The sequence below is a fragment of the Geotrypetes seraphini genome, chromosome 5 (assembly GCF_902459505.1).
Source record: "Geotrypetes seraphini chromosome 5, aGeoSer1.1, whole genome shotgun sequence".
In the NCBI taxonomy this organism is placed as follows: Eukaryota; Metazoa; Chordata; class Amphibia; order Gymnophiona; family Dermophiidae; genus Geotrypetes; species Geotrypetes seraphini.
This window is the reverse complement of record NC_047088.1, coordinates 252733477-252751268: the sequence shown is the minus strand read 5'-3', so window position 1 is coordinate 252751268 and position 17792 is coordinate 252733477. Positions and strand designations below refer to the sequence as shown.

Genomic DNA, 17792 nt, shown 5'->3' with positions numbered 1-17792 from the left:
CCACATAATTAATTACTTGGAGTTTTGAAAATTTCTAAACACTATTATGATTGATCTATATGATCATGTTTATTTTGAGACTTTTTGTTATGGTATTTAGTATTTGTTCTCCCACAGTTATGAGGACTAGAGGAATTTTGTGATAAACCTTTTTTGGTTGTAATACTATTTCTATAATTTTGTATATGTATTATTCTTCTTTTATTATTATGTATAAGTAATAATGTTCTAAAATTTGAATAAATAAAAAAAAAAAATCATTTGTAAAGAATATCTTTCTATATAATATATATGTATTTTTGCTTTATTCTTTCAATAAAATGTTTGAACATTAAAAAAAAACAAAAAAAAACCCAACCCAGAAGTCATTTCAGAGGGAGCCAGGCTAAAGATATACCCCCTCTTTTTAGCGAATCCTAAATATTAATGCGCGCTAAACACTAATGCGTGCATGTTATCCTATGGATGTGTTAGCGGTTAGCGCACGGGTTGATTCAGCGCGTGCTAAATCCACGCTGAAACGCTTAACGCGCCTTTGTAAAAGAGGCCCAGAGTGTCAACAGGGCAATCATCACCACAGTTTTTTCCCCCAACGAATCTAGGAACAGATTAGAACTGAGACTTCTGTTAAGCCAGGGGGAAGTCCCTCCTCGAGGGCCGAATCCAGTCAGGTTTTCGGGATTTCCCCAATGAATATGCATGAGATCTATGTGCATGTACTGCTTTCAATGCGCATTCATTGGGGAAATCCCGAAAACCTGACTGGATTCGGCCCTCGAGGAGGGACTTTGGAGACCCCTGTGTTAAGTAATTAAAAGGAGGGTGGATTGAGACATCCGGGTTTTACTTTCATTGCTTTCAGTGCAAGTAAAACCCGGATGTCTCAATCCCATCCTCCTTTTTCTGGAGTCACTGGCAACCCTAATAGTAAAACTGACAAATGCAGTTTCCTGATTTCTTTTCCATTTTATATTCCTGAATGACAAAGATCGGGTGTCTCACAAGTCCCACTGGTCTACTCCAGTGTCTCGCAAACTTTGCAAAGCCGTGGCACGCTAAATGTGGTGGCCGCGACTCAAGCGCAACTAGAAGTGCGCGGATGTCGACATGGTGATGTCATATGCATGCATGACATCATCACGTCAACATCGGCCCTCCAGCGGAGGAGGTGCTGGATGGGAAGAGGCACTGGCGCTGGCTAACTGCCTACAGGATGTGCCTCTCGCCGCAGGTGCCGACGCCTCTCCTTCTCCCCGGCACACAGTTTGCGATACGCCGGCCTACTCTGACCATCATCCATTCTGCACCACTGGAGGCCAGAACAGTACAAACTAATGAACAATTTCCCAAACACCTTTCCACCTTCTCTTTTCCTGCAGTGCCCAGCAAGGCTGATTTCCATGACTTTGATGAATCCACCCCCCGCTTTGTGGATCGGCAAGCCCCCCAAAGGATGGAAAGCTGCCCCCGCCCCCTCCCGCTGAAGAAAGTTGTGCATCCCAACGCACGGTGATTAAGGCTGGCAGATGGAACTTATTCCATGCCAGTCAGGCGACATGTCAAACTCTCGGCCCTGTGCGGCACGAGCATTTTCCCAGCTTTGTTCGCGTGCAGGGAAGGAGAGACAAGGCAGCTTTTGGCCAAGCTTAACACAAGTCAGAGCTCTGCGAAAATTTACCAACAGTGACATTGCGAAAAAAGCAGCGGAGATATGGTTTACTTTTCAACACCACTGTTTATGTTGGGCTTGAAGTGGAAGGTATGACATAAAACTGTACAGCCCGCCTCTCTTTTTGGCCTCATAAAGTTTTTAATATGTCTCATCCCTCCCTAGGAATTCGTGTTTTCTTAGTATATTTTGAACTTTTGTTGCTGACTACGATGCCCTTGTACTGATTGTCAGTGTTTGCATATTTCCTATTTCATTGTGGAACCATGCTTGTTTCTCTTGTGGACTCTTTAATAAAAATGATGTTTCAAAAAAAAAAAAAAAAACCAAAAAACTGTACAGCAGAAAACTTATTGCAGTGACCATCACGTGAAGTGCTCCCTGCTGTCAGAAACCTAGACCCATTATAACCTCCCCAACCCTGAAATGTCCTGTCTAAATTAGATTGTAAGCTCTTCTGAGCAGGGACTGTCTATTGTGTGTTAGAATGTACAGCTCTGCATACGCCTTTCAGTGCTTTAGAAATAATAAATAGTAGTCGTATCTTGCTAACTTTCACCCTAGGTTTCATTGCTTAAAATGGCACGAGAAAGTGGTGAAATAATACATCTTAATGGTAGGCCTTCTGGCCCGTCCAAGGCTAACTGCTAGTTTTCAGTGGTACTTAGCCGATTAGTGCTGCTGAAAATAACCGGTTAGCGGCAAACTGAAAACCAGCAATTTTTTTTGGGGGGGAGGGGCATTCTTGGAGTCAGCACTTGGCTAGTTAAGTGCCAATCTTCAGCGCTTAACCGCCCAGGTTAATGCATAAATAAAACCACATAAAAGTCAATCCTATTTTCATGCGGTAACCCATAGTCGGTTAAGTGCTGAATCTTGCATCTAACCGGCTATGCATTAGCCAGCTTCACAAACTTCGAAATTCAAGTCATTGTGACATCACTGATGAGATTGGCTCTTATTGGTGGAATGAGGCATTATAAGAACATAAGAAACGCCTTCGCCGGATCAGACCCAGGTCCATCTAGTCCGGCGATCCGCACACGCGGAGGCCCTGTTAGGTGCTTCTTATTGGAGACCCGGATTTCCCGTATCCCCTGATGTGATTTGCAAGAAGGTATGAATCCAACTTGCGCTTGAAACCCAGAACAGTAGTCTCTGTCACAACCTCCTCCGGGAGAGCATTCCAAGCACCCACCACTCGTTGTGTGAAACAGAACTTCCCGACATTTGTCCTGAACCTGCTGCCGCTCAGTTTCAGGCTATGACCTCTTGTCCGTGTCACATCTGAAAATGTCAGTAATGCTGTTTCCTGGTCAATATTATCAAATCCTTTTAATATTTTAAAAGTCTCTAACAAATCTCCTCGCAGTCTTCTCTTTTCGAGGGTGAACAGTCCCAGTTTTCTGAGGCGTTCTTTGTAGCTCAAATTCTCCATACCTTTGACTAGTTTCGTGGCTCGCCTCTGCACCCTCTCTAGTAGAGTTATATCCTTCTTAAGGTATAGAGAAGCTTCGTCAACAGGAAACCTGAAGTCATGATGCCATTGTACAGAGCCATGGTGAGACCTCATCTGGAGTACTGTGTGCAATTCTGGAGGCCACATTACCGTAAGGATGTGCTCAGAATTGAGTCGGTTCAGCGGATGGCCACCAGGATGGTCTCGGGGCTAAAGGGTCTCCCGTACGAGGAAAGACTGAGCAAATTGCAGCTCTACACTCTTGAAGAGCGTAGGGAGAGGGGAGACATGATTGAGACATTTAAGTACATCACGGGACGGGTCGAGGTGGAAGATGATATCTTTCTTCTCAGGGGACCCTCGACCACAAGAGGACATCCGCTCAAACTCAGGGGAGGGAAGTTTCGTGGAGACGCCAGGAAGTACTTCTTCACGGAGAGAGTGATCGAGCATTGGAACAAGCTTCCAGTGCAGGTGGTCGAGGCACGCAGCATCCCAGACTTCAAGAACAAATGGGATACCCATGTGGGATCCCTACGAGGTCATGCCAAGGGATAGGGTCACTAGAACTTGAATGAGCGGGTCAGTAGAGTGACAGTATAATTACAATTATACTTAAGGGGTCAGAAGACTTAAGAGGGTGGGTAAATAGTGTGGGCAGACTTGATGGGCTATATGGCCCTTATCTGCCGTCATCTTTCTATGTTTCTATGAGACCAGTGTTGGACACAGTATTCTAAGTGTGGTCTGACCAATGCTCTGTAAAGTGGCATTATGACGTCCTCCGATCTACTCGTGATCCCTTTCTTAATCATGCCCAACGTCCTGTTTGCTTTCTTCGCCGCCACCGCACATTGAGCCGATGGCTTTAGGGTTCTGTCTATCAGTACCCCCAAATCCCTTTCTTGTTCGCATTTGGCTAATGTCACCCCCAATATCCTATATTCATGTTCTTTGTTTTTCTTTCCCAGAGGCATTGCCTTGCATTTGTCTGCGTTAAAATTCATCTGCCACTTTATCGCCCACTTTTCCAGCTGGTTCAGATCCTTCTGAAGATCCTCGCAGTCCCTTTGAGAGCCCACCACCCGACATAGTTTTGTATCATCTGCAAACTTGATTATATTGCATGTTGTCTCCTCTTCCAGGTCATTTATAAAAACATTGAACAAGATGGGCCCAAGAACAGAGCCCTGGGGCACGCCGCTAGTCACAATCTCAGCTCTGCTTCCCAAAGACTGAAACTCTTCATACTACTACTAATATTAATTATTTCTATAGCGCTACCATCCGCTCGCAGCGCTGCACAGAGCCAAAGAAGAACACAGTCCCTGCTCCAAAGAGCTTACAATCTAAATAGACAAGACAGACAAACAGGATGTCATGATACAGTTAAGGAGAATGGTTAATTGCTGGCTGGGTTGGTGGGCAGAGAAGTAGGGTTAAGGATTGAAAGCTATATCAAAAAGGTGGTTTTCAGTCTGCTTTTAAACATGGGAAGGGAAGGGGCTTGGCAGACAAACTCGGGTAATTTATTTCAGGCATAAGGGGCAGCTAGATGAAAGGAACGAAGTTTGGAGTTGGCAGTGGAGGAGAAAGGTAATGCTAGGATTGACTTATCCGAGGAACGGAGTTCTTTGGGAAATGTATAAGGAGAGAGGAGTGTAGCCTTGCTTTGTCTTTTTCCCCTTTTTCAAGTTCTTTGGGTGCCAGGTTTTTGGTCTGCTTCTGTAGATCGATATCTCTCTCTCTCTCTCTAAAGTCATCATCTACATGCCCCACCAGCAGTCAGAACCCTGCTGCTTTCTGCTTGACAGCAATGGCTAAATAACTGCTGCTCTCATTAGGTTATATGCAAACATTGATAAAGAAGAGGGTATAGAACTGTCACCTATAACAATCAGGCATCGCAACTTTGACACGAGGCAGCCGCCAGATAATAAGGCACCGTGGCCGACAACAAATGAGACTGCACTTAATTTGGTGCGCCATGTTCATATAATTAGATAAATTTGGTGCAGGCAAGCAGTGAGACGGCTAGAATATGGTACTGATGAATTAGGGGTCCTCTGTCAAGCCCCGATCACATTAATCATAAGCCAAAGCTCAGAGGCTCAATTATTCTTCCAAGCTTTACCTACGCCCGATTCTTTTGATAGATAACACTGCGTGGAGTTTTTACCGGGCACCCCAAGTGCTTCAACGTCCCCAGAGATAGCTGCAGACAGCCATGAGAGATGCATTGGTATATGCCAGGTTTTCATGAAGACAGACTTCTTTCACCAATTCATCATGCGCTGTTTTTTTCCCCCCTTTTTGGGGTTTGCAAATCAGGGGCTACCATTATATTTTGTTATTTTATTAGTAAATGGTATTCTTGCACAGGCCCCATGGTATGTAATAAGTCCTAGCTACTAATAACTGAAGCTAAAGGTAAAATCACACTTCTTAATGACAGCCCACATTGATAACTTTCCCCCTCCCCTTTAATTAAAGAAAAAAAGAAATGTCTCTAGAATTCAAAATCACTGGTTTATGTAGTCAAAGTGAGCCAAGTATAGGACAATCCAGCCATTGTGACATCACTGATGAAGTTGGTTCTTAGGCATTGGTGGAATGAGGCATTATGACATCACAATACTACTATAGTTTATAGTTTAATATTACTACTACTTATCATTTCTATAGTACTTGATATACATAGGATTAAAATTGACCAAACATCAAACCTGAACTGATTAGGCAATAGAGAATGACATGGTGACAAAATTCATCACCGTTCCCGTCCCCGCGGATAACCGCGGGAAATAATCCCATGTCATTTTCTAGTGTCTATTTCAATCTCAATCCTTCTACACCAGCATTCTTCAAAGCAAAGCTTGTGGGTCAGATTCTTATGTGAGCCAAGGATAATGAAGCCATTGTGACATCACTGATGTGATTGGTTCTTAGGCACTGGTGGAATGAGGCATTATGACATCACAATATCTGCTCTGGATACGAGACTGTCATTCTGTGGTGTCTGTTTCAACCTCAATCCTTCTACACCAGCATTCTTCAAAGCAAAGCTTGTGGGTCAGTGGTTGTGGCCATTCATACTCTGATTCTTCCCTCTCTCCTTAAAGAATGACATGAAAATGGTGTCCCGCGGTTATCCGCGGGAACGGTGATGAATTTTGTCACCGTGTCATTCTCTATTAGGCAACCTCAGGACCTCCAAAAAGCCAATTGAAGAAAACGAGTTTTCAGTTACATTCATGTGTGTAAATGCTAGGGTTACCAGAGGTCAAGATTTTCTTCCCCAGACATGTCCTCTTTTTAGAAGACGGACCAGGCGTCCAGATGGCTTTTCAAAACCCGGCACTTTGTATGGGTTTTTGAAAAGCATTGAGATCGGGGGCCGTGTCTGGAGAGCACGGATGCAACGCCGGGATGCGACACCCATGTGTGTGACACTGCCGCGCCACATCCTCGCATGTCCAGATACCTTACATACGCGGACCCGAAGCGACGAGGTTTGTGTGGGGCTGGGGGACACACTGAGGCGGGACTGGGGGCACATTTGGGCGGGGCAACGTCTCCTCTTTTTTTTGCGGCAAATTCTGGTAACCCTAATAATTGTGTAATCTTAATGCTTAAATATAAGTACCATTTGTACACTAATCCCCAAATTCTGTATATGGCACCTTATGCTATGCACACAAATCAGTGTGCGCAGGTTATTTGCGAGCAAAAATTAATTGTTTAACAAACCTAATTGGCGCTGATAATTGGCATTAATGGTATGCGCACTGCCCGTAATATTATGCGGCAGTTCACGTGCATGAATCTGAAAAGGGGCCGAGGTTAGGGGGCAGATCGTGGACATTATTATAACTTGTGTGCAAATGTATAGATTAAGCGCCAATGTGCACACAACAGAGACGCATTTAGGCCAGGTTTTTTTATTGGGCTAACTTGGCATGCATGACAAAAAGCCCAGAAGGGTCAACCCCAAAAACATTTTAAAAACGGTGTAATTGGCCTACAACATGTGCTCGTAGCATCTTCTGGGTTGTTGTTTTTTTTTTACCATGCTAGGCTGAATGCAATAAAGCTGGGACTCCTTAAGAAAGCACCCGCATGGTGCCGAAACACTGGCCATGTAGAGTCAGCATTACATAAGGACATAAGCATGGCCTCTGCCGGGTCAGACCAGGGGTCCATTGTGCCCAGCAGTCCGCTCTCGCGGCGGCCCCCCAGGTCCATGACCTGTAAGTGATCCTTTACCTAAACCTTTTATTCCCTAATCATTTAATATTCTGTATAGTACCCCTCTATCTATACCCTTCAATCCCCTTCTCCTTCAGGAAATCATCCAAACCCTTTTTGAAACCCAATATCGTACTCTGTCCTACCACCTCCTCTGGAAGCGCATTCCAGGTGTCCACCACCCTCTGAGTGAAGAAGAACTTCCTAGCATTCGTTCTGAATCTGTCTCCTTTCAATTTTTCTGAATGCCCTCTTGTTTTTGTTGTCCCCGCTAGTCTAAAGAATCTCTGGTCCTCCTTTAGTTTAAGCATCTAATATAATAAAACGGTAAGCCGCGCATGCGCAGTTCCTATGCCTGCGTCCGTTTTCCATGAGCTGTAGCTAGGAAGTGCGCATGCGCGGCTTACGGTCTTCTTCCTCCTCCCCCCCCCTGCCGAGGTGGATGTCGGCCGCCGCGGCTGCTGGCCGCCCGAAGCTCTCTCTCTCTCTTCCTCCCCCCCCCGAGGCGGATGTCGACCGCAGCGGCCCGAGTCGGATGTCGGCCGCGGCGGCCCGAGTCGGATGTCGGCCGCGGCGGCTGCTGGCCACCCAAAGCTCTCTCTCTCTCTTTCTCCCCCCCCCCCCCGAGGCGGATGCCGACATTAGTAGGGCATGGAGTTCAGGAGGAAGGTATGGGGGGAGGAAAATACTGCACAGGGAAGTGGGGTGGGAGGGAAATGCTGCAACACACGGAAATGGAGGGGCAGAAAAGGGGTTGATGGACAGGGGAAGAGGTGCTGATGAACAGGGACAGGGGTCAGAAAAATGAAGACAGGACTACTGCTGCACAGGGGGAGCAGGAAGGAGGTGATGATGGACAGGGGGAGGTAAAACAAAGGGAGAAGGGCTTCTGCTGGATAAGGTGAGCAGTGATGGGGTGGTGGAGGACACAGGGGAAGTAAAAGGAAGGGAGAATGGACAGGGAAAGCAGGCAAGGGGTGGTAGTGGACAGCCAAGAAAAAAAATAAAAAAGACAGACACACACACATATATTCTAGCACCCGTTAATGTAACGGGCTATAAGACTAGTCCATTTAATAATGTATGTTTCTTACTGTATAGAGGTTAAAGTCTAAAATAAAGGATTAATTTATAACCATCAGGCCCAATATTTAAAATGATTTAAATGTCAGAATTTGAAGAAAGATCCCTCTCTCTACTCTGTATTTGTGCCTATCTTTTTAGTTGCCATTTACAGAATTTTCCCCCAACCATACATTTTCGACATCACTAATTGCTTAAGTGCCCCTGAAAATGAGCTGTTAGCATGGAAGAAGCAATTTAACCATCTAGGAGCCATTTCTGGCCGATTAAGGCCCCCTTTTATCAAGCTGCGTTAGGATTTTATTTTTTTTTAAATTGCAGGCCGCTGCAGTATAAGCTCAAGACGCTCATAGATTGCGGTTAAAAAAAACACCTAAAGTAGTTTGATAAAAGGGGGCCTAAATCACTTTGAATATACCAACCCTTTCCGTTTTAGGTGGGAAGGTTCACGTTCTCCCTGATCTTTCTAGATAGAGCTATGATTGATGGCGGCAAATTCTTGGAATTCTAAAGGGCTGTTTCCTCCCTGGGTGCCAGGTTTTCCTTGAGATTTTCCTGTCAATGTACGATTTGCTTTGAGAACTTACAGCAGGGTTTCTTGTGAGCTATCTCGAGATTCGCTTTTGAAGGGAAAGGGGGTCTCTAGGGCACAGGTGGAGAATGTGTTAATTCAGGTTTAAATCTGGGTGCACTTTTGTCTGCGCAGTTCCTCTTTTTTTTTTCTGCTTTTTAAATTATTTTTATTCCGTTCTGCTCACCTTCCTATTAACTGGTTCTCCGACTAAGGGCCAGATTCACTAACCACCCTTTTCCCATCCGATCCATGGCCGGGTGCCTGATTCACAATGTACCCGCATGCAAAGTAGGCCGATCGGAGGCACGCCCCCCCCCCCCACCGACTACACGGATCGCCAGAGAGCGATCCTGACGCACGCGCCTGTAGATGGCCTGCGCATGCTCTCCATGCAAGGAAGAGCTGGAAATGAGCTGGAAACTTCTTTTTTTTTTTTCGCGGGCTGAAACTTACTTCTGCGCGAGCCCGTTTTACTCTCCTATGTTCCGGGCTAGCCTGCCCTTCCCCGCACTGCAAGCCCGTGGTTTTAACCCGCGGGTTTAAAGTGGGGCTGCACTGCGGGGGAGGGCAGTTGTTCCGATGTACTCTGGAAAGGAAGGCAAAGTCTGCGACTGAAGCAGGGAGCGGAGCCCGGGAGCAGCTTGTGGGGTGTCAGGCTAGCCTGGGACACGGGAGGGTAAAACACAACATATTCTGCCCCTTCAGCTTGGCATTCAAATCCCCAGTGGCCGATTGCTTCTTCTCCTTTTGGTGAGTCCGTGCCGCCCCGACTCTCCTGCTCTCTGCTGCCCTTTCCCGCAGTGTAGAGTGGGGGAGGCAAGAGCAGGAGAGTAGGGCCGGCAGAGAGCAGGAGATGTGCCTCAGCTGGTTGCTTATTTTCAGAAGAGAATGCTCGGGAGAAACGGCAGAGACATGAGCCGACTGGTCCCCAGCAGTCGCTTCTTTTTTGGTTCGGTCAGCTCAGTCGGTGTTCCTTATTTGTTTTCAGTGAATCGCTGCCTGCCTACATTTGCATGCCATTCCCCCTCATTTCCATGCGCAGATCGGATCGGGAGTAATGTTAGTGAATTGGGTCGGGGGTCGCAAAGTAATCGCAAAGTGGTCGAGACACGATCGGTGTCCTAAGTGCATACTTTTTCCATTTGTTTATTCTTGATTAATGTATTTCTCGGACTGTTTTATATTTTTGAAATTTCAAATCTAACTTTGAATTGCATTTTAATTGAAATAATGAGACTTTAACCCTCTTGGCCACTCTATGACATGAAACCATACCACTGAACAGGAGCACAGACAGGATTTAAAGGAGTCCAATAAATTTGAAAACCTACTTTCTTTTTTTTTTTTTTTTTTTAAAGTTAAACACAGATGCAAAGGAAAACTTCAAACTGATTGCATAAGGATTTGGACTTACAGATATCAGGGAAAGTTTGAAAAGTTATGAAGAAAACCAAACTGCTTACACAGGCAACAGAGCTATCTTGCATTGTTTTATCTCCAGGGGTGTGAGGCAAAAGAGACAAGACAAGAGCGTTAGTGAAGCAAACCAGTCACGACACAGAAACAAGACTTACCCATGAATAGCATGGATGGTGTGAGGTTCATAATGGTACCTTCCCTCCTGGTGACGCATATCAATTGGCAAGGGAGGATGGAAGGCTGGGAAGATGTGCGGAGGAGCTGTGCAGAAGAAGGAGAAAAGAGACTTCAAAAACACATTTCTTTTTTTTCCCTTTTAAAGCAGTTTCAAAGGACATAAGGCTCCCCTTGTTTCAGACTCGAGTGCGGCATCGGGCTTCCATAATATCAGGGTTATTGCATGCAAGTGGAAGGGAGAGGTGGGGATAGATGAATAAATAATCAAAGCCCTTTGCAGAAATCCTACATCTTGAACATAAAAAAAAAAAAAAAAAGATCTCCAGCCAGCTTTCGTGCCAAAGACAAGCAGGTGCGTGCTTTTTGAACTCGGAGAGATTATAGGAAGTACCAGGAAGGATCAGATCTAAGAAAGCTGGCGAGAGATGCATTTGTGAGCCCTGTCAGTCTTGTTGTCCAGCAGCACTCTTACCCAGTGGGGCTGTGCACGCCACAGAGAAGACTGGTAACATTTCCCTAAAGGACAAGTACCATCTTCTGCAGACCACTAAAAACCAATGTAATAGTTTACAGCTCATGTTTCGATTAAAGTGCAAAGCCTATATCGGTTGAAGGTATTCCCCAGCACATTCCCATACGGTCACCGCACAGAAAAGTTCTTTACTGCAAGATAAGTGACAGCTGGAGATACTATGGAAGTTCTTCCTGGTGTGTCCACACTTTCTGCATCAATGGCAGCCAATGATAAGGTGGCATGGGCTAACTGCATGACCCTTGCCCACAGATAACCTATTTCCTAACCTATAACAGGCTTTACGGTTAGCGGGCAATTTATTATTTGGTTTTTGCTCACACCTTTTTTTCAGTTGTCGCTCCAGATGAGCCATATTACATTACATTACATTACAGATTTCTATTCCGCTTGTACCTTGCGGTTCTAAGCGGATTACATTGGAAGATAACTGGGCATTTCCAGAAAGTTACATTACATTGGGAGATAGCTGGACATTTCCAGGAAGTTACATTACATTGGGAGATAACTGGACATTTCCAGGAAGTTACATTACATTGGAAGATAGCTGGACATTTCCACGAAGTTACATTACATTGGGAGATAGATGGACATTTCCAGGAAGTTACATTACATTGGGAGATAGATGGACATTTCCAGGAAGTTACATTACATTGGGAGATAGCTGGACATTTCCAGGAAGTTACATTTACATTGGGAGATAGCTGGACATTTCCAGGAAGTTACATTTACATTGGGAGATAGCTGGACATTTCCAGGAAGTTACATTACATTGGAAGATAGCTGGACATTTCCAGGAAGTTACATTACATTGGGAGATAGCTGGACATTTCCAGGAAGTTACATTACATTGGAAGATAGCTGGACATTTCCAGGAAGTTACATTTACATTGGGAGATAGATGGACATTTCCAGGAAGTTACATTACATTGGGAGATAGCTGGACATTTCCAGGAAGTTACATTACATTGGGAGATAGCTGGACATTTCCAGGAAGTTACATTACATTGGAAGATAGCTGGACATTTCCAGGAAGTTACATTACATTGGGAGATAGCTGGACATTTCCAGGAAGTTACATTACATTGGGAGATAACTGGACATTTCCAGGAAGTTACATTACATTGGAAGATAGCTGGACATTTCCAGGAAGTTACATTACATTGGGAGATAACTGGACATTTCCAGGAAGTTACATTACATTGGGAGATAACTGGACATTTCCAGGAAGTTACATTACATTGGAAGATAGCTGGATATTTCCAGGAAGTTACATTACATTGGGAGATAACTGGACATTTCCATGAAATTACATTACAATTAGAAGGTAGCTGGTTTCAAGTTACATAGTGAGGTTTCAGGTTATTTTGTGACATAGAGAAGAAGATTCCAGCATGATGGGATTCATGTTAGGTTATGTTAACCGAATATGTTTTTTGAATAGTGCATTAGGCATTTCCTTGTCCCCGGAGGACTTAAAATCTAATTTTGCACCTCCTGGGAATGCCGAGGCTCGCACTGCATTATTCCCAGCAGAGCTAAGTTGCGGAAGAGCTGACCCAGGACTCAAACCCAAGTCTGACCTTTAATAAATTAGTAATGACACTATTGGCCCAAATCCCCTTTTAATGAAGAAAATGAACCACACCAGATTTGTTCACTGAAATGGAATAATCGCTTCATTACCACCAGAGATTAGCACGGCTTCTTACAAATATATGTATGTATGTTGGAACCTACTTAGTTTTAGGCAGGCTGTAAGCTTTTTAAATAAAATAAATGACAAATTGTCATATTAAATAACATTTCTGTCCTTTGGCTTGGCACACAAGCTGAAGCTTTCTTCATTGCTATATGAGATCTTTGGATTAAATACATCAGGAATATTGTAGCAAAGACAGGAAGTGTATTTAGATAAAGGATTATAATTTCCCTTTATTACCTTAATACCTGGATTAAATCTATGGTCACCGGGATTTTCTACACACTAGGCTCCATTCACTGAAATCTATTTTCCAACAAAAAGTTGTTTGACAGCTCCAGTGAACAATCTTAAGTTAAAAAAACAAAACGCTTTAGTGGCCCTGTATACCTAAAAAAAAAACCAAAACCTGTTCCAACCGGCTCCTACAATGAATCATGCAATAAATGATCAACTTCATGGCAGTATGCATTTAACCCTCATCCCACTCTGGTAATTAAGCCACTGCCCAGACTTTGCCGGCATTTCGAAAAGGGCAGAAGAAGGGCCCCCGAGTGCGCACAGGCCGAGGATCTCAGCTTAAGCTGAAGATGCGAAGCCAAGAACATTTGCACTCATTTCAAGAATTCCACTGCTTCAATCGAATGCACTCGGAGGCAGTTATGGAACACACTTCTACGAAAATCAGAAGTGGAGAAGAAACACCGAAATGTTAAGTCTAATAAAATGAAAAAATAAAAAATAAAAAATCAAGAATATGCTGGAGACTCCGTCCTCCCAAGAGCCCAGAACGGGTTACAATAAAAATAAAAAATAAAAAAAAATTAGATATTTAGGTATTAATTAAAAATTAGGTATTAATTATTCCTATAGCACTACCAGACATACACAGCACTGTACAGAGTCACAAAGAAGAAGACAGTCCTTGCTCCAAAGAGCTTACAATCTAAACAGACAAGACAGACAAATAAGATGTCATGGGTACAATTAAGGGGGAACGGTTAATTTGCTGGCTGTGCTGGTGGGCAGTGGGGAATAGAGTTATGGATTGAAGTCTGTATCAAAAAGGTGGGTTTTCAGTCTGCTTTTAAACAAGGTAAGGCAAGGGGCTCGGAGAACAAACTCGGGTAATTTATTCCAGGCAGCTGGATGAGAGGAACAAAGTCTGGAATTGGCAGTGGAGGAGAAGGGTACAGCTAAGAGCAGCTGATCTGAGGAACGGAGTTCTCTGGGAGGTGTATAAGGAGAGAGAAGAATGAACACACTTGTAGGTCAGTAATAGGAGCTTGAAATGAAAATGAAAATAAAATTACATTACATTAGTGATTTCTATTCCGCTTGTACCTTGCGGTTCAAAGCGGATTACATTGGAAGAGAGCTGGACATTTCCAGGAGGTTGCATTACATTGGAAAATTGCTAATACAGGTTACAAATTGAAGATTCAGATTACATTACATTTGGAAAAATGTCAGGTTACGTTACATAGACAAATAATCGGCTTCCTTACATTGGTAGATAGCTGGTTTCAGGTAGGAGATATTAGGATTCTGGTTGATTACTTGGGTTTCCGGTACTTTTTGGGACGTTGAAGATGTGGGTTATACATGGGAAAAAATATAGAGGGGATAGGAAGAGGGGGAGATTAAGTTGATTGAATATACTTTTTGAATAGAAGTGTTTTGATTTCTTTTCGGAATGCTTTGAGGTCAGATGTTGTGGTTAACAGTTTGGAGATGGAGGGATCAAGTTTTGCTGCTTGCGTTGCTCGGAGGTTATGTGCCCTTTGGAAACATCCAGTTTCTTACCCTCACTGTCTCAGCACCAGCATTATGCATTAAGGAATATAAATCCCCTCACACATACAAACACACTCACACACAAATGGAACAACAAAACAAACTGTGGACGAAACACAATGTTCTTGGCTTTCCTTTATTTCTTCAACCAATGTTAAGAAAATGTCCACATCGATCGTATTAAAAACTAACGGACCCGACATGGGCCGTGTTTCGGCTAACAAAGCCTTGCACATGGGTCCGGTTGTTAAATAATACGCTAGTATTGTGGAGAAGGTTTCCAAATCGCAAATTCCGATGTGCAGAACAAAGCAGTGCTGATCGCTGGAGCACAGAAGACTACTGGCAAGAGGGATGCCCAGTCCCTCTCCTGCCAGGCCCCCGACCTGGCAAAGATTGCCAGCAGGAGGGATGCAAAATCCCTCCTGCCGGAAGCCCCCCATCTCCCCATCCCGGCAAAGATCACCGGCAGGAGGGATGCCCAGTCCCTCCTGTCAGAAACCCCTCCCCCTTGTAATGATCACTGGCAGGAGGGAGGCCCAGTCCCTCTTTCTGGAAAAATCACCCCGCAAAAATCACCGACAGGAAGGATGCTCCTGCTGGAACCCCCATCATGATGCCAAACATCAGCAGCAGGAGGGATGCCCAGTCCCTCCTGCTGGAACCTCCCCCCCCCCAAAAGGTAGCCCACCCGGACCCCCCCCAACTGCACAAGTGCTCCCTTCTCTTCTCCCATACCTCTTTCATTTTCCCAAAGCGAGCAGCACTCCCCATGGGAGTGGCCTTAGGCATCTGGGCCAACCGGAATCTTAGGCCTCTCTCGCAGTGCATTATGGGATGCACCAGAAGTGGCCTAAGATTCTGATTGGCCAGATCCCTTAGGCCACTCCCATGGGGAGTGCTGCTCGCGCTGGGAAAATTAAAGAGGTATGGGAGAAGGGCGGAGACGAGGGCAGAGGAAGGGTGCTACTCACCCTCGCTACGGCACTGGTTAGATCTGTGGGTGTTGAGCTCTTCCAATACTGAGCAAGCTCCTCGACTTTGTCTACGGAGAGCTATAGTTTGTATTCTGTCTGGCACCTCCAATCATTTGGTGCTTATGAGAGTGAAAAGCTACGAATGGAAAAGAAAACAGGGGCTTGGAACAGGATAAGAGAGAGATTTATACTGTTTAAGCTTCTTTTTATCTTGGCAGACTTCAATAGCCTGGATTTCAACTATAGCTTTTTTTTTATATATTGAAAGTTATTTGGTAGCGGAATATAAATAGTAAACTATAAACTATATGATGACTTCTTGACTTGCCCTCATCTACTTTTTCATACATCAAACATTACATAGTTAACACAGTAAATGACTGCAGATAAAGACCTGAACAGTCCATCCAGTCTACCCATTAATTATACCCATTAAAAATACACAATTAAATTAACTTGTCTCTTCTTTGATATTTCTGGGTCATAGACTGCAAAGTCCACCTGGTATTGTCCTAGGTTCCAAATGCTGAAGTTCCATCTAATCAAGCCATTATGACATCACTGCTGAGGTTGGCTCTTAGGCATTGGTGGAATGAGGCATTATGACATCACAATCTCAACTCTGGAATGTTGCTACTCTTTGGGTTTCTGCCAGGTAACATAGTAAATGACAGCAGATAAAGACCTGAACGGTCCATCCAGTCTGCCCACTAGTTCTACCCATTAAAAATGCATGATTAAATCAACGTGTCTCTTCTTTGGTATTTCTGGGTCATAGACGTAAAGTCTACTTGGTATTGTCCTAGGTTCCAAATGCTGAAGTTGCCATCCAAGCTCACTCCATTCTATTCAACCATCCCGTTATTTGCAGGATATCTATCTGGCCAGTAACATCCTCATGTTCCAAGTTAGTGGAGTTCCCATTGATGCCCTCCCCAGCCCATCCTACACCAAATCACCATATATGGGACATAAACCATACAAGTCTGTCCAGTACCGGCCTTAGTTCTTTAATTAATACCATTTGTTTTCTAATTAGAAATCCTCTGTGTTTAACCCACGCTTTTTTGAATTCCATCACCGTTTTCCTCTCCACCACCTCCCCTGGGAGGGCATTCCAGGCATCTACCACCTCCTCCATGAAAAAGAATTTCCTAAGTCTTCCTCCCAGCAACCTCAAATTATGTCCTCTAGTTTTACTGATCCCCTGAGCTATATCTGCAGTTCCCACTGGACAGAAATACTCTCCAATAGCTCAGAGAGATTTTTTTTTTTTTTTTTTAAAGTCAAACATTTTTATTGAGCAAATAAAACTAAGCAAATTATACAAACAAATTATACATAATATCAACAGAAGGACAACAAAAAGAAAAGAAAAGAGAATCATCAGATCTAAGCATTTAAAGTACATGATCAAGGAGCAATAGCGATACATTCATTGTCATAGAGTGCCAGGTCACAAAATAAAGCAAATTCAGCCTTGGGATCATATCTTTTTAGGAAGTATTATCACAGTAGTGTTGTAACGGATCCCAAATATTGTGGAAGGTCCTCATGGAACCCTTACATTCAGCTAATCTGAATTCATATTTATAGCACATAAGCACCAGATTCCACCATTGAGATGTAGGTATGGCATCCTGCTTCTTCCAATGAAATAACACAGTTCTAAGTGCCAGACCCATAAGTATGTCAAATAGAGTAGAGTGATGTTTAGAAAGTGGTGGGTCTAGACTAGCGGATCGCAGAATAATCAGGCAATAAGTCAGTTTTGATGAAAATGGTATGACTTGGCTAATTATGTCACTCACTTCAGTCCAAAAAGTGCATACATAGGTACAATTAAAAAGCATATGTTGTAAGGTACCCAGCTCGGATTCACATCTCCAGCAGTTATTCGAGGAAGACTTAGAGACACGTTGTTGTTTAACTGGCGTCCAGATCGATTTGTGGAGTATAAATAGTAGTGATTGTCTGAGGGAAGCGGAGTGCAATGGTCTATTACTGTGACACCAAAGCTGATACCATTGCTGTTCAGAGATCTCACAAGTAAGATCAAAAGCCCACGATCTTTGTACAGGAAGCAGGTCATCTGAAGCAGTATTCTGTAAAACACCATAAATCTTGGACATCATATGTGGTTTCGTGCTCCAGC

The 17792-nt window shown here is 44.0% G+C and overlaps 1 protein-coding gene across 1 annotated transcript in view; it reads right to left on the bottom strand.

The window, feature by feature from the left end:
* GLI2 (GLI family zinc finger 2) overlaps positions 1-17792 on the bottom strand; it is a 519949-nt gene that overhangs the window by 151219 nt on the left and 350938 nt on the right. Inside the window, exon 3 of the mRNA XM_033946106.1 lies at positions 10608-10713. Coding sequence (XP_033801997.1) covers positions 10608-10713 — 106 coding nt within the window. The remainder of the gene's footprint in view (positions 1-10607; positions 10714-17792) is intronic.